Source organism: Calliphora vicina, chromosome 5 (assembly GCF_958450345.1).
Source record: "Calliphora vicina chromosome 5, idCalVici1.1, whole genome shotgun sequence".
In the NCBI taxonomy this organism is placed as follows: domain Eukaryota; kingdom Metazoa; phylum Arthropoda; class Insecta; order Diptera; family Calliphoridae; genus Calliphora; species Calliphora vicina.
In genome coordinates, this window is record NC_088784.1 from 77,391,527 (window position 1) to 77,415,008 (window position 23,482).

A 23,482-nucleotide genomic window follows, 5' to 3' on the forward strand; every position below is an offset into this window, starting at 1 on the left:
ATTTTCTTTCTAATGTATGTATATGTAATTCTGTAAAATGTTATAATGCATTAGTTCGTTTATTGCTGATAGTTTTTGTTTTATAACGTATTAGAATTATATTTCTTTATGGATTTTTTTCTTTATTTTAAAGTAAATTACTGCAATGTTTTTGTTTGTATTAAGCTTTTTTTATTTTTGTTTTTATTTAATAAACATTTGTTTTGTATATTTTCTTTTAGGAAATTATTACAAAGACTTTAACAAACTTAATAATATATAAAAAATGAAAAAAATTAAATTAAAAAAAATATGGATTAAACAAAATAAATATGTATAGGTTTTTTATAAAAACACAATCAAATAAAAATTGAAGAAACGTAAATTCCAGTTAAAAAATATGTATGTATGTAAGTGTGAGTTTGTATAATAAAAATTAAATTAAAAAGTTTAAGAGAAACCGAAATTTAAATATGCAGTAGTTTATTAGTTAATAAATTAAAGAGTTATTTTCTGTGTTTTTTTGTTTTTAATTAACGAGGATGGAGATTTGTAAAATTCTTGTATTTGTTTCGTTTTTTTGTTTTGTTTTTGTATTTAACTTTAAATATTCTTTAAATATAAATTTTTTTAAGATTTTCTTTCTTGTTTTTTCCCTTAGCAAAAAATTTACAATTAAAAATATATAAATATTAGTTAAGTATATTAATTAAAGGGAAAAAAGGATAGAGACTGATGGAAAGAGGGTTTATTGAAAGGCAGAGCTGGAGTTGTTGTTTAGGGGAAAAGGAGTGGTGGTGGTGTGACGTGAAGTGAATTATTTAACGTTGTGATTTAGGTTTCATTCAAGTGAACAGGGAGGGATGAGGGATTATATGAAGGGAGACACAAATGTACGTTTTTAGACGTCAACAACCATTTTTTTGTGAATATCTGTGTTACCGACCACCGAACAAAATTCATCGAATGAAATTTTACCATCTTCATCTTTGTCGGCAAAACAAATTGTTTTATCTACGATTTGTTGTAATTGTGTATCTTTAAGATTATTGCCTACCATCATTTTTAACACCTAAAAAGAAAAAAAGTAATGAAACATAAAATAAATTATTTAAAATATTTGTAGAAATTTGTAATCAATTCATTAAGATATAAAACAAGTTCTCTCAGCCTCAATTCCATTCAGCCTCAAATGGTACAAAATTTCCCTGCTTTTGGATGAATTCTGCTGCTTGCAAACGTTTTGAAATTGCTGATTGAGTAGCTCCCAATGATTTTGAAAGCTCTTGTTGAGTTTTAAAACAATCTTCATGGAGTAATGCCCCCAATTTTTGATTTTCAAACTTTTTTTGGCTGCGCTGGGCGATCTTTGCGAGACTATCTATATATATAAAAATTAAATGGTCCATGTATGTAATGTCATCACGTGAGAACGGCTGGAGCGATTTGGCTGATTTTTTTTTTATTCGATTCGAAATTTTGAGGAGATGGTTTGTAAACTGTAATAAAAAAGCTCCCTAAAGTATGCAGTACAAATTTACATATTTTATTTGCAAATAAATAAGAACAGGCTGGTGTGCGTGGGTTGGAGAAACTTGAAGAACTAACATTAGTAAATGCTACCGGGCGAAGCCGGGGCGATCAACTAGTAGTGGATATATTTATGGAAACGGGGGTAGTATTTTCATTAACTAAAAAATAAAATTGTCGACCCTTTTAGTGACTCAGTAATTTTTGGATATAATGCATCACAGCGATTATGTTTTGAACTAATTAAAGAGACAACATGTCTAAGATTAACGTGGGTACATCCCTTGACGGATTAACCTCACGGTGGTCCTAGTACTGTATAGAATCAATGCGTCTATCACCGCCATTTAGTGATTTGCAAGCAACACACAATTGACTACACAGATAAATGTACAAACTCCTTGCTCGAGAGCTCGGACTATCTAATCCCTGCCATCATAGCTAGTTATCAACCAGCTCACTTGGGTCCATTAAATTGGTACCTTTGTGTTACCCTAAGGATCATGCTCAGGGCCTCAAGAGGTCCTTCACATGTCAGAACTGGGTTCAATGCCGAACCAACCTGACCCATTAGAGGGTTAAGAATGGCCAAACACATATGAAAATGGCCAGCTTAAAGAAAATTTAATTTAGTATGAAATCTTCCAACAATTCAAAAATCTATCTTCCCCTATTATGAACGATCCTATTAACGTCTGTTATCTCCGTCAAAAGTATATAAGTGTTTCCTGTAAGTATATGCGATAGAATTGAATAAATCATTGCCCTCTAAATATTCTAATAAATTTGTAATATTCGGCTTAAGTCTACTATTGCGTTGTCTGGTTTGTGCATTTGCATATAAATACGTTCTAATTTGACAAATATGTCGTACGTTTTTACGTTCATATGACGCAATTATGTTCCTACAGCAAGCCTAATTAATTATTTCTGAAAATAAAACCTTTTGACGAACATTGAGATGTAGTACAATAAAAACTTACTTGGAATAGTTCACCATTTGATATGTAGCCATCATTATCCATATCATAAATACGAAATGCAAAACGTAGTTTTGATAGTTTATCACCTTTAACACTAAATTGTGATACACCTTGTATGAATTCCTTAAAGTCTACTTCGCCATTACCATCCGCATCGAAAATATCAATGACACGCTGCACTAGAGGATTCTGTTGCAATTCTGGCAATGACATAAACTCATCAACACTCAAGGCACCAGAATTATCTAAATCGAGTTTACGAAAACGTTTACCCAATCGACGTATCTCATCGGCATCGACTAGAAACAAGAAAAAACAATTTATTTAAATTTAATATTTTGTGATTTTTGTCCAACTTTATGATTTTAACATATAAAATTAATTTATTTAAATAATATAATAAACAAAGATAAATTGAATACAAAAACAAATTTTGTTGGCCAATAATTAAAAATATTATTCATCTTATACATATTTGTTATCTTAAGCAAATGTAGCATTAATGAAAACAATTGTCAAAACTCTTTGACAACTTGCAAAATAAAAAAAAATCTAAATTTGTTGAACTGAGTAATCTTTGAACAACAATCACTGAATGTGCTAGACAAAATATACAATATAGTAGACAAAATAGCTTAGGGTATATATATGTGGGATAGACAATATGATATTTTTCAAATTACTTATACACTGCATATCTATTGAATAGGGACATATTAAAAAAAAATTTCAATTTTTTAACATTTTTAAAAGATTTTGAATTTGCTCACACTTGTTTCAGATAAATACTTTCGGTAACATTTATCTACATTAACATCATTTGTCGTAGGTCTAAATTTCAGACTGTTTCTACATATCAAGTTGGAAATTGAGCTCAAATTTATATAATTCAATCCTTATTCGATATGGCTCAAAATTAGTGTCTGCAGTAATAATAATAATAGAAATAAAACAATAATAAAAAATGATTTTACAGAAAGGCCAGAAACAGTTGCATTTCAGAAAAGACTTGTTAACAGCATAAAATATGTTACATAAATTTGGTATTTGGCTTGGCTTTCTGCTTATTGTAGGGTGGAATAATTCGTACATTAACTTTATTTAACTGAAAAATCACAAATAATATTAGATAAAATCCTTTATGAAATGTTTGTTTGTTGTATGAATTCCTCTTCATATCATGAATATAGAATGTTACTGAATCTTTCTATTTCAAATACCAAACAAATACTATACTTAATTAGTAGACAATTTTTTTGCCTAAATATATTCATATAAAAACAAATAATACAAGAATAAAGAAAAATATCATAAAGAGACAATAAATAATATTTCTACAGTAAAAGAAAATCAAAACCAATGCCAAGGTACAATATACTTAAGCATATCTAATACATTTACATACAGTGGTTAACAATACAATAGGACAAAATCAAAAAAAAAAATTTACGAAATTTTAATTTTTTTTATTTTATTAATATACACATTTATTTTACTTATATTATCAAAAATATTATGAGATGAAAATTGAAACTAATTTTTGTAAAAAAAATTTTTTTGGTGAAAAACATAAATTGGATATAATAATTGGGTAAAATAAATTTTTTGTGAAAATAAATTCGGGTTAAAAAATATTTTTCACAATTTTGACCCTTGTCAGTCTGAATTACTAAAACTGTTTGATTTTTAGTATACAAATTTATACTCGTTTTTATATTGATACGAAGGTGTGTCAATAAGTTCGCGATTTTTTTAATTTCCCGGCTCTTAACTGACAGGGTAACACTGCTCCTGTCAACAGGCATCTGTCAGTTGACTCCTGTCAACTTAGTTTGTGTATGACAGACATTGTTATGAGACTACCTTCGTCTGATCACTTAGCATTATTTTTTGCGGAAGAAACTCAAATAAATGCAAAGCTTGATAAATACTATGGTAACTCTGCACCATCAATTTCAATGGTAAACAAGTAAGAGAGCTATATTCGGCTGTGCCGAATCGTATATACCCTTCACCAAATTATACTTCAAAATAAAAATTTTAAATATTTTTAGGTAAACAAAATTAATTTTTTGGAAAAAAAATTTTCGAATTGTTTTTTTTAATATTTAGCGAAAAAAAACTTTTGGTGAAAAAAAATTCCGGTTAAAAAATATTTTTTTCGAGTTTGACCCATTGTAGACTCAACTTACTATGGTCTTATATACGTCGTTGCAAAGGTCTTTGAAATATCTATCATTAGATATACATATTGTCTATATTAATGAATTAGTAATCCAATCGAGGTTGTCCGAGGTATACCCTTCTCACAATAGTGAAAGGTATAAAAAGTGGTTTACTGAATTTCGTTGAGGCCGTACAAGCACAGAAGATGGATACCCAGTTGAAGTCTCTAAGCCCGCAACAATTGAAAAAATCACGATATGAAATTTTTTAGAGCAAAAAAATACTTTTTTCCCAAAAAATTAACAAAACCATTATTTTTAAACAACTCTATTTTTATTTGACACATTCATTTGTTTTTAGTCCCACAAAGGAAAAATGGAGAAAATCATAAAGTATTTGGACTTGCTGTTATCAAAAAACTGGAGAAGAGGGTGGGTAAAAATTTTGAAAATTTAATTTTTAAATGCAAATATCTCCTAAGCTATAAGAGACACATACGACGAGGTTTTTTGAACCACAAACGAAGATATAGCATCGTTTTAAAAATTTAACATACAGGTGTCCTACTTTGGGAAATCCTGTCCTCTGGTGGGCCCATTAGGTCCAAATTCAAAACTTAAACTCGACAGCACTTCCTCTTTGCGCATTAAGTTTATAAGTTAAATTTATTTATTTCCCTTTTTTGCTATACCACTGCGCAATGTTATTAACATTGTTTATAAGTATGACAACATTAACTGTTAAAGCTGCTAACATTAACATTGAAGCTGTTAAAAACTCTAGAAATATAAATAAAATATTCTAGTTTTGTCCGTTAAGATAATTCACGAAACTACTAGAACATGGCCGTCAGTCAATTTATCATATTGTATTCTTGAATATTTTAAAGTGTGTATTAAAAGAGAGTGACCATTTAAATGTGTTGTGTAAATTTAAATAAATAAAGATTTGTTATTTGCAATTAAAACAATACGGTTTACTTAAAGTAAATAGACCACAGTATTTAAAATATAAAAACGTAACAATATATGTATATTTGAGAATAGGTCATCTTTTTGAAAACTGAAATTGCGAAATATAGTTTTCAATTAAAGTTTCCATTATATTGTCACTCACTGTATGTATATTTTTTTTTATACACTATACATGATCTTACTACATACATACTCACTTAAACTATTTATTCTACAAACTAAAGAACATAGGCATATAATTTAAAATATTTTAAATATTTCAATGGTTCGCTGTTTACAAATAAATGCACAAATGTCAAAAACTTGTTACAAGAAAGAGCAAACATATGAAATAAGAATTTACAAACGTTTAAAAATGACGGCGACTTTATGTTATAAAATGTATAGCGCCACTTTTACGTCTATTTGAAATATATTAATGTTAAATACATTTGAATATCTTCTTTATATATATAATTCTTCTGTACGTGTGTTAGTAACTGAACTCCTCCTTAACGGCTGGGCCGATTTCGATGAAATTTGTTGTGTGTGTTTGAGTGGGTTCCTGGATGGTTTAGATTCACAATTGACCTATATAGGAACAATGGGCATGGCACATCCCATACAAAGTAAAAATTTATTATTGTATATCTGGAGTACTATTATAGTGGGGGTCTTCATACTTTGTGTGGCAGAACAACGTTTGCCGGGACAGCTAGTTACATATAAATATATGAATATGTAAAAAGAAAGGCAATGAAATAATATGGTTTTATTATTAACACGTTTGTGATTTATTTTGAAATTGTCATAAGACCAAATTATAATAACAAGAGTGTTATTTTCGGCTCCGCCAAATCTTTTATACATTTTGTATAACAACATGTATCTAGTTATATTACTAAAAAATATCAGAGGTAAATTTCCTTTACTATCTAATTCATGCACTGACTACGACATAAGTTTGATCCAAAACTTATGTCGTAGTCAGTGTTGCCAAAACTAAATTAGGATAAAGTGCTAGATTTTTTTGGGAAAAAAGTGCTAGAAATAATAAAAAAGGGCTAAAGAAATTTAATATTTTTTAATTTTTCCCAAAAATAAATTTTTTGAACTAATATTCAAAAATTCATTCTTAAAACTTCTGAAACCACGAATTATGAATATTTATTAGTTCCACAACTAATTCTATAAGGCATTCTTATAGTCAGTACTTGTTCTAGGTTGGCTTTGACTTTCTTAGAAATCATTCGAGAATTAGTTCGCATAGTGTATTCTAACTTATTTAAAGCAAATAAATAAATTGTTTTAACTTTGACCGACTTGGATGTACAAAAAAAAATTTATAAGTAAAGAGTGTCTCAGTAAGAATGCACTTTTGCTATTTAAAATCGAGAAAATCGGCCCACAAATGAAAAAAACAAAAAAAAAAATTCAAATTTAAAAAAAAAATCAAATTTAAAAAAAATTTAAATTAAAATAAAAATTATATTATATTTTCGTTCTTTTTTTAAATTTAATAATCTGAAAAATATGCAAGAATTTTTATTTTCTTTGCATACTTGTTTATAATTGTAAATTTATTTAAGCATAAAAAATTATATTAAAATACTTACAGTTGGAGCACATCTCCATTGGCAGAGAGGTTTCATTTCCCTGTAAATAAAAAAAATAGAATATATTTAAAAAATTGTTCAACCTATATTTTAATACATTATCTTAATTAATTAATTTTGATTAATATTATAAAGACTTAAATACTATAGTATAACTATAACTGTAACAAGAAAGAGCGACATATCCTTATAATATACTCTTCATCTTAGTTACTTTAACAGAAACGTTTTTTGGTGAAATTCGCATTGCTTGAAAAAAATTTGGTGAAACTTTGTTAAAAAATAAATTTCATTTTTAACAAATATTTTTATTTCATAAAAAGGAAATCGAGTTTAAGGTCTTTGAAATACATTTAATTTGAATGCCCTTCATTATGAGTGGTGAGGGTATATAGTATATTCTCTCTTTGCGGTCACCTCTGTAAAGCGGACACGTCAAATAAATAATCCTGATTTTTTCAGTCCCAAAAAAGTCGGGATTATTTACTATTCCCATAAGCGGATAAATTTGTCAATCCCTTAGGTGTCCGCTTATGAGAGAGTGCACTGTATATAAGTTTGTCATTTCGATTGTAATTTCATTTCATTTTGTATTTGCGACCCCATAAAGACTATTTAGCCATGACCGCCTGTATGTTGAAATCAACTTTCCGAATCCACCAAATAATTTACATACATGATTGAGATACATCAATATATCCGCTATAGTCTCGGTTAGGTTGCTATTTGAATTCGAATCTTATTACCTGACTTTTTGACTTATTTTTATACTCTTCACCACGAGTGGTAAGGATTATTATTTAAAATCAAGAAAATAGTCCCACAAATGGCTGAGGTATAATAAAAAAATCCGAAAATACTTTGATTTTTTTTTACAAATTTTCACACAAATTTGTTTCCCCCAAAATTTAATTTACCACAAATTGTTTTTAATATTTTTCTTAAAGTATACTTTGGAGAAGGGTATATAAGATTCAGCACAACCAAATCCTGCACTCTTGTTGTATTTATACCTGAATTACAATATACAGTCGCGAACAAGATAATAGCAGTACCACGAAATTTTGAAATATTTTTTTACTTTTTTCACAGTGTACTGTATTTGACATACAAAAGATAGTGGACGTCGAATATATTAACTACAGCCTGAACTTCCAAATAAAACCGTTTAGACCCGCCAGTTCACAAAATATTGCGATATTTGCTTGTAAACCAGTCGGCATTCAGCGTATTCCAAACAAGTACCACTATGTATTTTTGTTAATAGTGGCTTTTTCCTTGGACTTCTTTCTGTGAAGTTTGCATTTAGAAATCATCTCCTTACTGTCATATTAATAACTTCTAAATTTCATTTGGTTTTTATTAGCTTGACAGATTAAATGGATTGCATTTGATGATTCTGACGATATTTCGATCGTCCTGAGGTGCAGTTTTCCGTTTGCAGTTCCTATTTTCTATTTTTTTCTTTCTATTCAATAGCGTTTGATATAAAGTTGAATATATGGAAAAGATTTTCCTTATTTTTTTAACTTTAAAATTAATTTTCGCTAAGCAATGGTGCTATGTATTGCGCAACCCACTAAAACAGGAATTATATAAAAAAGAACTTTATTTAACATTAAAAATACAATAAATTCAGCATATTTAACCAAATTTTACTTTAATCTTAAAAAATATTTGACTTCTTTAAAGAAAAAAAAAAAAGAAAAAAATGAATTCAATAATCCGGCACTGCTATTTCAATGTTAATAAAAATTGTCATATATAACAGCCTTTATTTCCGAAATTATCATTATTTTTACAAAAAGAATATCTCACAAAAAATGTACAGGCTTGACCGATTATGGGTATAAACTAAATTTTAAGTTTAAAATTTTTAAAGACGTTGTACGCCGTTTCAAAAAAAATTCTTAGTGGTACTGCTATTTTCTTGTTCATAACTGTAGATATCAAACCATAGACTTTTCAAAGACCTTTCTTGAAATTCGGATCGACAATGGGTGAAAATCGGAAAAAATATATTTTTAACCGTATTTTTTCACCAATTAAGATTCGGCGCAGCCAAATATAGAACTCTTACTTGTTTTAAAATATTTCTTATTTGAATAAATTCTAATAAGAATGAAAATAAGTTATCAAGAATTAAACACTTCAACTATACCATTTTAAATTGTATTTCAAAGTTTGCAACTATATCAGAAATTTCCAGTGTAGGAAGACAAACGGAGCTACTAAGCATAATGAAAATATTTGAGCAACTAACTAGGTATTTATTCAATAAGGGAAAGTTAACAGATCGCTTTAATTTTCTTAAATACAAAGATAAATTTAACCATCTGAATTTGAATGGTTCAGCCATAATTACGAATTTTATTTGCTTTTACATATTCCCATAATCAAGAATGTTTCGATGATAATAAGATTTTTGTCTTCGGTAGAATGTATGCCCCATACAGCAAAATATTTTCAACTCAACAGTTATCGATTGTTTCTCTAGAGAAAAAAATTGGAATAACAAAATATTTAAGATTTTGTTAAATTCTATTTTATCTTAGATTAGCTAAAATAAGTTATTGAAAGGCTGTATTTGTTAAATATGTACACATAGAGGTATTTTATGTTTCAGAACTTTTAAAACGTTATCATAAAACATTTCAGCTGTTAAAACAATATTTATCACAAATGTTTATGAACAAAATAATACTCCCTTAAAAAACAAGTGAAAAAAAGGGAATATTAAAAAACAAGCATGACCAAACATACTAACTAGTACTTGTATAGCATCATTCATAGCAAAAAAGAAAATTCATTCATTCATTCAATAAAACATTTGGGTAGTTTTACAGTGAATATAAAATTAAAAGAAACGACCTCCTTCGCTTGTTCTATACGTACATAGTACATACTTGTATACTCATATGTATGTCTGTACATATATTTATGTACGTACATATATGTATGTATAAGTATGCTAATAAATGTTGATATTGTTATTATTGAAGTGGGAGGGCGGCGCAGGCAGAGTTGAATAAAAGAAAGAGTATAAACAAATAAGTTTATCTAGTATATTTATTTTAGCTGCTGCAGCAACACACTTTGATGATATTACAAGAATACAAAATTTTGTGATTATGAAGAAAAATACTCTAACAAGAAAATAAATTTTAATTCGTATATTTTAATGAAAATTAGACATCACATAGTTTAGTGGTCTCCAAGGTAAAAATAAAAGCGAATTAAAATGTCAGTCACAGCCGTTTATGTTATACCCTATAGGTAATTTTTTACTTAAAAGCTTCGAAAAAAGAAGATTTATCCCAGATATGCCGAAGGCTTGAGCTTGATCATTTTAAAAGTTCTTTTATATTATTTTGGAAGCAAATGAGAAATAAAAAACAGTGCAATTATTGTTTTTTAAAAATTTATTGAAAAAAGTGTTTTTTTAAGTCGTCCTATATATAGGGCATTGGAGTCACAACAAAAAAAAAATCAATAATGAAACATTCATGCATATAACAATCAAGCTACTCTTCATAAATATAAATTCCAAAAAAATATAGTATTTATTCACTTGTAAATGTACAAAATGTTACTTTCCGTACAAACGAGATATGTCCATAATGACTGAATATGGGCATTATGAAAATATCACAAATTAAAAATTCAATAACTCAAAAATAGTAGCAAAAAATAATGCGATCACACAATCTCCCATGAGGTATTGGTGAGTACTAAGTATGTGAACAAAAAAAAACAAGTAAACAAGAACTTCATGTAGTACAGTCGGCATATCTGGGTTAATAAATTTATCTTAAAAAAATTTTTTGAAAAAAATGTTGGTGACAAATTTTATTTTGGTGGAAAAAAAAATGTGGATGAAACAAATTTATTGGTGAAACGAATTAGGGTTTCCCGATTTTGACTTATTATCGGTGCTAATTTCGTTATATACAACGTTGGAAAGATCTTTTAAATTTCTATCATTTGATATCCACATTGTCAATGTAACTTAGTAAAGTCGTGGTTTTTGGTTTATATCTCAGCAATTTATGGACTGATTTCCTTAAAGTCGCAATTTAACGGGGATTAAAGCGGATAAATTAATGTATCAATCATGTATGTACGTTGTTTCGAAAGTTGATAGCAACATGAAAACGGACAGACGGGCATGGCTTATCGACTCCGCTATCTATAACGATCCAGACTAGATATAGTCATTTTCACACAAAGGTCCAGAGTGACCAAAAATAAAAATGTTCATAAAAAAATTTATATTTTTAAAATTTTTATTAAAAAAATATTAATTTTGGTTTAAAAAATTTTTTAAATCAAAATTTAGTGGATTTAACTAAAAAAAAGTAGTGCATAGTGCATCAACCTAAAAAATTTTATTTTCAAAGTGTGTCATGTTCGGGATAGTAAGTGTTTCTGGCTTAAAACCAAAACCAAGATAAACATTTCAATGGGAGAACTCTCAATTGATAGCTACATTATTCCATTTAAATTTTAAACAAATTCTTTAATAAATAATGTTCCAATTTAATAATTATTTAATTTTCCTTGAGGTAGTCGATAACGAGTTCTATTGTTGTCACGTTCGGGATACCTAATTTATTGATAATATATTGGAAACAACTAATAGACAAAACCAATCTTTGCACAATAAACATATATTTTTTCACTTGGCACGTTGGGACATATACTTTTTGCGGTATCAAATGAAAAATTACAAACTTTATACTATAAGGGAATAAAAAGTTCTGAACAGGAATGAAACAAACAACATTGTAAAATTCTTTGCAAGTAATTGCATATTACTGGACATCAAAATAAATAACTTATAACTTTTATTATTGGTTACATATTTTTTACATATTTTCGAAAAATAGTTTGTTTTAAAAACACTTATCTTTAAAGTAACAAATTTTATTATATCCATGAATATTTAATTTAAATATAAGGAAAATAAACCTTATCAGATGAGCGAAAGAGTTTAAAAGTGTACATTAATCATATGCATAACTAAAGTTATTTTGTAAGGACAGGTCTAATGTCATACATACATACAGAAAAAAGTCATGGACATGAAATGAATGGAAAAAAATGTGTTCCAATTTAAAGGATTTTAACAAAATATCATGGTTTCTAAACTTGTTTTGTTAGTAGCTATTTTAAACTAAAATAATTCAATGCCTCTAGGTAGGGTACAAAGACAAAAAAATATGTAGTCATAAACACATAAAATATGCTAATTCAAAAATAGGCCATAAAAAGGTTAAGACATAAGATGGCTCAGCTAATTGCTATTTGGGTAGGCTATAAGACAGGCTAAAAGGCCAAGAATGTCTAGCTCAATTTGGCTGATAAAACTCAATTCGTTTGGGGATATGAAAAAATAATGCAAAAATAGTCGTCATCGTCGCATATACTGTGGCAATATAGAGTTTTATTCTTTTTTTGGTTCATGCGTAGGGGGAGGAAAAAAAGAAGACTGAAATTGTTGGCAGCACCATTATACAGGTGGCAATAGTGGTTGTATTTTTTAATTTATATTATTTTTCGTGGCCCAAATTTTTTGTAGCCAACAAATTCCTATACGTAACGAATCATATGGGAACAAATTACCAATAACAATATAAATTAACACAATCTAAAAAAAAATGAAATTTTCACAAAAATTATTTACCATTTTGTTTTGTTTTTAAGTACTGTTGCGTTTATAAAGAAATTTGTAGAAAAAAAAAATAACCAGATATATTTTTGGCTTTTTTCTCTTTTTTAAATTATTTTCACAAAATATACGCAAAAATCTGCGCTAAATTTCAACACCACTGAAAGAGAACACTTTTTTTACTTTTGCTTTACTTCTTAATTTTCTATATTTCACTTTTTTTACACTTTAATTATAGCTATTTAATATAAAAAATATATATTATTTAAATGAATATAGCAACTGCAAAAGTTGCCCGTTATTAAGGAATTGAATTTTGTATTTATATAGAATTTATATTCGAATTGGATTTTTTCTTTTTTGGTAATGCACAAAATTTCCTTCTTTTTGGTATGTCTTTTTTTATTCCGTTGTTCGATATACACAAAAATGGCGATAAGAATTCAGAGTCGCTAATAAATACAACGGCGTCACTTTTATTGGCATATTTTTCATTGACACAATGTCACTTGCATTCACAATACTCATTTAGCTTATTGTGATTGAAATATTCTGCAGAATTTATTGCCAACACACATCAGTGATGATAGCTAAATTTATTGATACTAGGGTTCGGGAAAAATTTCCCAGGAACATTTATTTAGAAATCATCGGGGAATTTCTTTATAAGTTTCCTTTTTAAACTCCCAGTATTATTTCCTCACAGATAAAATACATTCGTTGTGGTATGTTGCCAATCGAAGGAAGAATTCATATTTTCTGTAAAAATATAGAAGTACACTTCCACTCGGAGACCCATAGGATTCATTGTGATACCCTTTAAAAATATAACCCGGTGTGAACTTGATGTGAAGAAAAGAAACGATAATGATAAAATGATAAACATAAAGATAAATAAAGTTAAAACTAGGATTCACGGAGTCCAGTTACCTAAAAATAGCCAGCCTCTTCCCCTGATGAAGATAATATCAGCAATATCCCCCAATTCATCAAGGAATCTTTCCCTAGCCATTTTTGTCTGAGACCCTGTAGTCTAGGACAATTACACAGAATATGTTCCATTGTTTCTAGTTCCTCAATATCCTCTCACAACTTACTACAGAAGTCCTGTGTGACCATATCCCATTTACCAATGAAGGCTCCAATTGAGAAGTGCCTGGTTATCACTCCTATTAAATATCTGAGACTTTTACTATCCAACTTAATTAGTATTCTGGTTGCCTTTGCTTCCAACTCCTACTACACCAGGATTGGTTCTTAAAGTCCCGGAATTTTTAGAAGAACCTATCTATATTTGTTTTATAAATCTTTAGTAAATTTAAAAACAGATTATGAATAAGGTCTGTAGACTTAAAAGTCCAAGAACTCCAAAAAATATATTAAAATACAAACTGTTGTCACGATCTTGAATTATACTACCTCTCATGTGTAAATGCAGAATTAATTTAGAGTTTTCAAAACAATTTTTTAAGCGGATTGGAAATTATTGTTGTTACTGACCCAAAGGAGTGACAAAAAATTTTATTGTCTAAGTATGTCGATAGACAAAAATATATAAAATTTAAAATAAATAATTTTATTATACACCCTATTTTAGTAGAGAAAAAATTATTTTAAAAATCAATAAATTTCAAAAGAAACTCGCAGAATTGGCATCACATGTTAACATTTCTTTGTGGATTTTTTGCAAATAAAGAAGAAGCATTTGACTGATTATTCGTAAAGAATTTTTTGTTAAACAACAACGATTTTTTGCACTAAATTTAAGCATAAAAAAACTCAACTATAGACTTCATTTTTAATTAATATTAATAACAAGTGATAAAGACAATAATTTTGCTAATCAATTAATAATTTAAGAACAAAGCAAATGGCTTCACCAAGTTCCCAAATGACCGACAATGGCAATACAACACAAACACCTACGCAGACAAACAACACCTTGATGAGCTATGGCGGTGTCACCAGTTCTTCGACCACAATATTTACCACCACTATGCCAGAAATTGATATGCAAGAGGAAGTAAAACCTTTAAAAAAGACTTTTAATTTGGAGGAAATTGAAAAATTGCCCTATGAGATTCATCGATATTCTTCATTTTCAACTAATTATGTGCCAGAGTAAGTGCATCAAAAGCTGCTTAAAAATCGGTGCTAAAAAAACATGAAAAAAAGGAATTTTTTTTGTGTAATTTGCATAACTTTAGCGTTTTTTTTTCTCTTTTGTAGAATAAATTTTGTGCAGCCTTGATTTACAGCTATTCTGTAAGCAAGGTTGCCAATATAGCCATTTTCCGGCTAGATCTTGCGATTTTATTTTCATTTAGCCATAAAAAAATGGCTAGATTTAATCTAGCCGGAAGATTTAGCCATTTTATTTTGTCCTATCCTTTTTTATTTTAAACTTTTCTTGGTATAAATCAAGATCAGCGAAACAGCTTGCATTTTTATAATTTCTTTGGTGTTGATAGCTCTCATAATTAGAAGCACAAAAACGTTAATATTTTTGCCTGCTCTCTCTTAGTTTAAGAGTTATATTAATTTAAAGTCAATACATATAATAGTACATTTCTCATATATTTGGAAAACAAACTGATCGTTATGGGTATCATTGAATAGTGCTTCACAATACCTTTAATATGATATATAATATGGTACAGTTTATTAATATTGTGAACCAAAAATTCCTTTTTGATGACAGTACTTCAGAAAATTTTGATATACAGAAAAAGTGATTTTAGCGAAGCCGGTGTTCGATACGCCCCAGAGTTAAAAGTCCCTTCACCCGGCCGAAGGCCCGCAATACAGTAAATGTGAATATTAACAGAAAAAAAATTATGATAATATAAACTGTTACGGGGATCTTGATTTGTTCCCCTTTCTTGAAATTTTTTAAAAAATATATCAATATTTTTAATCAAATGACAAAGAAATAGTCTTTTTTAAAAAATTCTTACGTAGTGGATTTGATGAGAACAGACTGCGTAATTGTACCAAAGCAAACACAGCAGTCATATTCAAAAATCAATTTTGCATTTATTTAATGGATCCGATTTTGTTTATAAGTGCCCAGAAATTTGTTTAATTTATCAATTTATATTGATATTACAATTTTTTAATCTGCTAAGAAATGTAATATTTTATATACATACTAGTGAAGTCGATCTCACTAAATAAAAAGACAATATTTATGAATTTGTATTCAGTCATTTTGGGTTTTAGCCATTTCTAGCCATTTTTAATTCTAAATCCAGCCATTTTCTGAGCTGAAGAGTTGGCAACCTTGTCTGTATGTCTGTCTGTCTGCTGCTGCTTCTGTTTGATTTCTTGTCTTGTATTTAAAAAAAAAACAAGTATGCAAAGTATTTAATAAAATATAACAAACATATAAGCAAAAAAGAGAGAAGCAAAGCAAAAAGTTATAAAAATAAACAACAACGACAGAACTTAGTACACAATTATTGTTTTTTATTATTATTTTTTTTATTGTTTATGTTTATCATAGATTAATGAAAAGGGGGTTTCACTTAATAATTATTTTGTTAACACCCATTCGTATGAAAATATTAATATTCGAAATTATTGTCTATAATTTGTTGTATATTTAAATTCAGGAATTACTTTTTTGGTAATTTGTTGTAAAATTAATAACGTTCGTCTGTACGATTGAAAATCAAGATCTAAATCAGGGACAGAAAATAAAGATTATTCTTTAAATTTCAAAAAAAAGAATAAAATAAAATAAAAATTCAACCACTAGAACTTGGAATTTGACTGTAATGCAATTAGACAAAACGGGAAAAGTAGTCCTAATTATTTTTATATTTATGTATATATATTTTTCTCTATAGAAATATACTAGTAGACTGTCCTACTGATCAGTCATCTCGCTGGTCAGCATTTAATAATAATCCACCTCAATACTTAACATTGAAACTACGAAGACCTGCCATTGTTCGTAAAATAAAATTTGGTAAATTTGAGAAATCGCATGTTTGCAATATTAAGAAGTTTCGCATCTATGGCGGTTTGGATGAAGAGCGTGTGGTTTTATTACTAGAAGGGTAAGCATCAATTAAGTAATATAATTCAAATGATTTTCTTTTAATTATTTTCTTTACTGCTATAGGGGTTTACGTAACGATCATATACCAGAAACATTTAGTTTGCGTAGTGATATTACTAACAATTTACCCATAATGTATTTGAAAATTGTTCCACTATTATCTTGGGGTCCCACATTTAACTATAGCATTTGGTACATTGAACTATTGGGACAAGATGATCCCATGTACACTAGTGTTTGTTTAAGGGATTATAATAAGGTATAAAAGTTTTGTAATTATTTACATTATGTGTTGTTTTTTAATAATGTATATTTGACAGTTGCGAGAAGTTGAAATTATACGTTTATGTTTAAAACATTTTCGTCAGCAAGGTTATGAAACAGCTTTCAAAGCTTTACAAGAACAAACCAATGTGCGACTAGAACATCCACTGATTACAGAGCTGCACGAATGCTTGGTAATTAATGGAGATTTTGATAAGGCTGAACAATTTATCACTGATTGCGTTGATGAGGGTTTAATGGATGATTATTTAAATCGTCAGGATTATAAACATGCTTGGCGTTTACAGCATGCCCAAGGAAATAGTCAGCCAGGTAATTGTAAACACTTTTCTGTTTGTACAATATTTACCCCTATATTCATAAAAAAAATTAAAATTTAAACGTTTTAAAGCAAAATTTCCATACAAAATTTGATATTAAAATATATGTTTTTAATTTATATGTATGTAATTTTAGGAAATCGAGGTGGCCATCAATTGGTTATGGATTCCCAAAAACGTCTTATTTACTTGTATGGCGGTTGGAATGGCTTCCAAGATCTAAGTGATTTATGGGTTTTCGATATACGCAACAACTGTTGGTCTCAGCTCTTCGAAAATACTGAACAATATAACGGACCCACACCAAGATCTTGCCATAAAATGGTTTTCGATCCTGTCAGCAAAAATATTTTCATGCTGGGTCGTTATCTGGACAATTCCATACGTACAACCGAATACATCAAAAGTGATTTCTTTTTGTACGATACAAGAGCCCGCACTTGGTTGCAAATTTGTGATGACACTAGCCAAGTGGGTGGACCGCAACTGATGTACGACCATCAAATGTGTATTGATGTCGATAAGCGTACAATTTATGTGTTTGGTGGTAAAATATTAACGCCACGCAGTGTTAGCGCTTCAACATCAAGTGAACCGGAGTATTCGGGGCTATTTTCTTATCATATTGCTACCAATACTTGGAGTCAGATTTTAGTTGATTGTCATCATCCAACTGCATCACAGCCTGAAGTCTTGTCCATAAAATCGCGCATCACTCATTGTATGGTATTTCATAATGTAAGTAAAATAAGTAAAGTTTTACAGGAAAAAAACAAATTATCCTAAAAATTAAAATAAACTGCCAACATTTTTTTTACCTAAATTAATACTAACAGTTTTCATACAAAAATTATTTAAACAGACATTATTACTTTCGGTTAACAAATAACCAGACTTTTACAATTCTTTTTATTAATTTATTTTTCTTTTTAGAGCAAATTTAAATTCGAATTTTCGAACATCATAAAAAGCTTATTCTGAAACTACTTTGATAATATGTACTTTAAAATACATAAACATTTTGTTTTTTTTTTAATTTTAAAACTAAAATATTTTTTTAAGAACTCTCATGATTATAGATTATTTTAACAACTTTAAAAAATGTTCGAACATAAGTTCGAATTTGATTCGGAATTTCGAACATAAAAATTAATTTTCACCAGGTGTCCGCATTAATGTCAAATATCCGTTTAAAATCTTTTTTAAATTACCATAAAATACTTTTACATTAATAAATTACTTCACCTCACTCCATACAATTTTTTGAAAAACAAAAACAATTTATTCGAAAAGTGTCTCAAAAAGTGATGAAGTCATTTACAAAATAACTACTTTATTTGTATGTGTGTATTTTTTTCAATAAAATTCTTTTATTTATAGAAAAAACGTAAGCTTTACATTTATGGTGGCCAACGTGGCAAGGAAGACATACACGATTTCATTACCTACGATGTGGATAATCAGACATTGGAATTTTTAAATAGAAATCCTAATGGTGGTCAAACTGCGGGAACTGTTACTACTACATCAGTGGGTGGTTCCAATGGAAACCTCACAGCAAATACAGATAGAAAACATGAACCATCACCAGTAGCTCTAAGGGCCACAATTGATTGTGAACGTAATGAAATCTATATATTTTCAGTAAGTTTATTCTTCTTACTTGTCCAATCGTTTTCCATAATGAAAAATAATTAATAAATTCGTTACACGGCAGTAAATTTCTTTATTAGCACTATTACTTATTTTCATTTATTTATTTTAGAGTTTAAGCAAAATAAAAGACCGCAGAGATGTTCCCAATACACCAGATGCCTCAAATTCATTTTGGGTTTATTCATTGGATTCTCATAGCTGGTCTCGAATTTATTCGTGCCGTTACAATTATACCAACTCGACGGCAACTGATGATGAAAACAATAAAGACAATATGTTAGAGCCTTGTCCCCGCTATGCCCATCAATTGGTTTATGATGATATTGCTAAGCTTCACTATCTATTTGGGGGTAATCCGGGTAGATCAACAACGCCACAATTACGTTTGGATGATTTTTGGATTTTAGAATTGGAAAAGTAAGAATCAAATACAAATTGCTATAAATATGTATTAATAATGTTTGTAATTTATTATTAATTTATTATTAATACAGACCTAAACGTGATGAAATTTTAAGACATTGTCGTTTTTTGTTGCGTAAATTACACTATGAGGAAATGGCCAAATCGGATCCCTATAAAGCCATGCAATATTTACGTCAGCACATAGCCGAGGTCATTGATCATAACAATAAAGAACAATTACAAAATGTTAGTAATATAAACTATATTTTATTTTAAACAAAGTAATTTTAAAATGTTTGTTTAATAGTTTCATAGATTAGCATCGCTGCTGTTTAAAATTGATGATGATGTGGAAATTGAACAGGCTGCTATGGAAAGAATACCTATAGGTGCTGGGAAAACTTTAGCCGAATCTAGTTCTGATATTACTTCATCTTCGGCCAATGAAGAAGGTATGATTTAATTATCTTTCATAATATTAATTTATTACATCATTGTAAAATGTTTAGATGTTTATAAAAAATGTGCAGATGCTGGCAGTGATCACACTCAACCGATTGAAGATTTGTCTTTGGAATCCTGTGAAAGTTGCACAACATCTTCGGGAGTTTCCGAAGCTGACTCTTCCTATACAGCTTATCGCAAATCGGGTGGCAAACGTTCACGTAATGATTATATTTATGATTTACGTTCACGTCGCTCTTTTCTATTTAATAAACTTGTTCAATTGATGCCTACGAATATGGTACAACCGGAACGTAATCTTAGTGATTTTGCTACAATGTAAATTCATAATTTTATTATCTTTTTAACAGCTAGCTAGCTGCTTTATCCTCTTTATAATACTTGAAAAGACTTTAATATGTAATTTTTAAATACTGATAATTGTGTACACCTTATTTTTGTTTGTGTTGGCGGCATTGTTTAGACATTTTCATATATAAATTTTTTTATTTCCTATATTAAGGCCCCATTTTTACGATGTCTGGCTATATGTAAACTTGAAGTTATACTGTCTGTTAAATTTATTTGTATTATGAAAATTGTCAGTTTAACTTTCGGTTAACAAATAATTAGACATTGTGAAAATGGGGGTAAAAGTTATTAGTCATGATTTTTTAATTCATAATTTTTACAGCTTTTTATTTTTCAGTTTTACTTTATTAAATAAAAAAAATGTATTTTAAGTTTTAGTATCAGTATGAATTTGTGTGATATTTAACGAAATGGAAATGAAATTGGCAAACATCATTTGTATCATTGTTATGACTTTGTCTATTTCTATGTTTACTTTTTTTGTATTTGAAAATTAGTTAAAATTTAATTAAAAATTCAAAAATGTCCAACATTGTTAATTAACTTTAAGTAGAATATTTATGTAATAAAAAAACATGTTTTTCATATTTTAGTATAAATTTGTTGTCATTTATTTGTGCTGCAAACTACTCTCAGATCAAGGGGTATTCAAAAAGGTGGTATGTATCTGGATTATTGTTACAAATATACAGAAAATATATTTCGAAATAAATAATCACTTTGTTGTCACTTTATTGAATTCCCCTTGACTCAGAAAGGATCCGCACCTGCTGCCACCTTGTTAAAATCATGGTTTTGTAGTTGATTTGTCTGTCTGTTGAAATCAACTTCATCAATACATATGTCGGATATAGTCCGACATTTCACCAACATTTTTTTAAACAAATTTTTTTCACCAACATTTTTTTTACCAAATATTGCTTTCAATATTTATCTAAAAGTATACTTTCATGAAGGGTATATACAAGATTCGGAATAGTCGAATATAGTCGCCTTTTTTATTTTCATTGTTATTACTTGAAAATTTGTTTAACATTTTTTTTTGCTAAAAAATGTTATTAGTGACAAAAAATGTATTAGAAAATAATTTTATGGTCAAAAAATCGTTTTAAAAATATTTTTACTGATTTTGACCCATTGTAGGTCCGAGTTACTATTGTGTTATATACACATCTGCTTAAAATAATAGATACACCTAATTGGAAAAAATTTAAATGGCGGTAACATTGAAAATTTCCTCGCAAGCGTTAAGAATACATCATATTATTAAAATTTCTATCTGGCAATGTCACGTCAGTCAAAAATCTGGCAACTATTTGCTTTCATGTTGATTTTTAAAAACGAATTTATTTGAATTACAAAAAATTATTTGCTCATAAAAATAGATACACATCAGTAATTTGTAATTTGTTTATATACAATTTTTTTTTTGTGCAATTTTTTGTTCCTATTTACGTGAAACAGTAAGTATAATTTAAATTTTAGCAACAATTTTATAAAAAATAGGACTCTTTTGAAGAAAATGGGACGAAATCATCATTGTACCGAAGATGAGAAAAAAATTGTTCAAACGATGAGAAATCAAGGAAAATCATTACGGGAAATAGCAAAGAGCATAGGAAGATCTTTACATTTTGTCCAAAATGCTTTATCTAAAAAACAAAAAAGAGAAACTCGCGGTAGACCAAAGAAAACCAGTCCAGAAACAGATAGGCGGATCGTCCTTATGGTTAAAAAAGACCCTTTCATATCATCGAAAGCTATTTCTGCGGAGCTATGTAACGAAATCAGTCCACAAACAGTTCGTCGTCGTCTTTTACAAGCTAAATTGCCGGGAAGAATTGCCAGAAAAGTGCCACTAATGCGCCAAAAAAATATCAAGACAAGATTAGAATTTGCTAAAGAGCACTTACAATGGTCCGGGTGTGAAGGCGAAAAAAAATGGAGAAATATTTTATGGAGCGACGAAACAAAAATAAATTTGTTTGGAAACGACTGCCAAAGAAATGTACGCCGACCAAAAGGAAAAGAATTCCACGTTAAATTTACAAAAAAGACGGTAAAACATGGCGGGGGAAACATAATGGTTTGGGGTTGCTTTTCATGGAATGGTGTTGGTCCGATATTCCGAATAGAAGATACCATGAATGCTAGTGGGTATAGAGACATATTGGAAAACGTAATGCTTCCATATGCATCGGAAAATATGCCATTAATATGGACATTCCAGCAGGACAACGACCCAAAACATAGTTCAAGATTAGTTAAAAACTGGTTCTTGGAGAATAACGTACCTGTTTTAAGCTGGCCCAGCCAATCCCATGGTTTAAACCCAATAGAAAACTTGTGGAGTGAATTAAAGATAAGGCTTTCGAAGGAAGTTTTCAAAAATAAAGACGATTTATGGGAGAAAACGCAAAAAATATGGTACGAGATTCCATTGGAGAAGTGTCAGAACTTGATATCCAGTATGCCCAGAAGAGTGGAGAAAGTTTTACAAAACAAAGGTGGATATACTGGATACTAGCTTTACTTTAATAATAAACTATTTTTTTTAAGATAAAATTTATTAGCTTTTGTTTAATAAGAATTTTTAAAAATGTATCTATTATTATGAGCACCAAATTTTTCGAAATTTAAGAAATTTAATTTACTTTATAATATTTATTATTAATTATGAAATATTTTGTTTTTGTTTTTTACTCTCCTTTTAACTATAAATAAAAATCGACTGAATTTTTTTTATAATTTTACAATATACCATTATTTTTTTTCGTTTTTAAAAAATAAATTTTGGTGTATCTATTATTTTGAGCAGATGTGTACGTCGGTGGAAAGGTCTTTGAAATTTCTATAGTGTATATATTATTGACTTAGTAATCCAGATATATGTAGATCAAAAATAGGAGAATATCAACTCCCCTATCTATAACGATCAAGAATATATATCCTTTATGGCGTGGCAAATGAAAAATGGAGAAATTACAAACGGAATCCCTTACTTATTTATATACCATTGCCACCCATTGTGTCGTT

General features: G+C 28.8%; 2 protein-coding genes across 2 annotated transcripts; one reads left to right on the forward strand and one right to left on the reverse strand.

The window, feature by feature from the left end:
* Positions 1 to 148: 148 nt before the first annotated feature.
* CanB2 (Calcineurin B2) lies at positions 149 to 13,349 on the reverse strand. The gene is made up of 4 exons (XM_065512165.1): positions 12,914 to 13,349; positions 7,228 to 7,267; positions 2,493 to 2,791; positions 149 to 1,051 (listed from the first exon to the last, which is right to left on the reverse strand). Exons 1-4 carry the CDS (start codon positions 12,914 to 12,916, stop codon positions 881 to 883), a joined length of 513 nt encoding a protein of 170 aa, XP_065368237.1. The 5' UTR covers positions 12,917 to 13,349; the 3' UTR covers positions 149 to 880.
* A 1,275-nt stretch (positions 13,350 to 14,624) lies between these two features.
* muskelin lies at positions 14,625 to 21,045 on the forward strand. The gene is made up of 10 exons (XM_065512060.1): positions 14,625 to 15,019; positions 16,750 to 16,962; positions 17,028 to 17,223; positions 17,285 to 17,561; positions 17,706 to 18,307; positions 18,950 to 19,213; positions 19,335 to 19,642; positions 19,720 to 19,876; positions 19,938 to 20,082; positions 20,140 to 21,045. The coding sequence occupies exons 1-10, from the start codon at positions 14,769 to 14,771 to the stop codon at positions 20,415 to 20,417; spliced, it is 2,691 nt and encodes an 896-aa protein (XP_065368132.1). The 5' UTR covers positions 14,625 to 14,768; the 3' UTR covers positions 20,418 to 21,045.
* Positions 21,046 to 23,482: the final 2,437 nt, after the last annotated feature.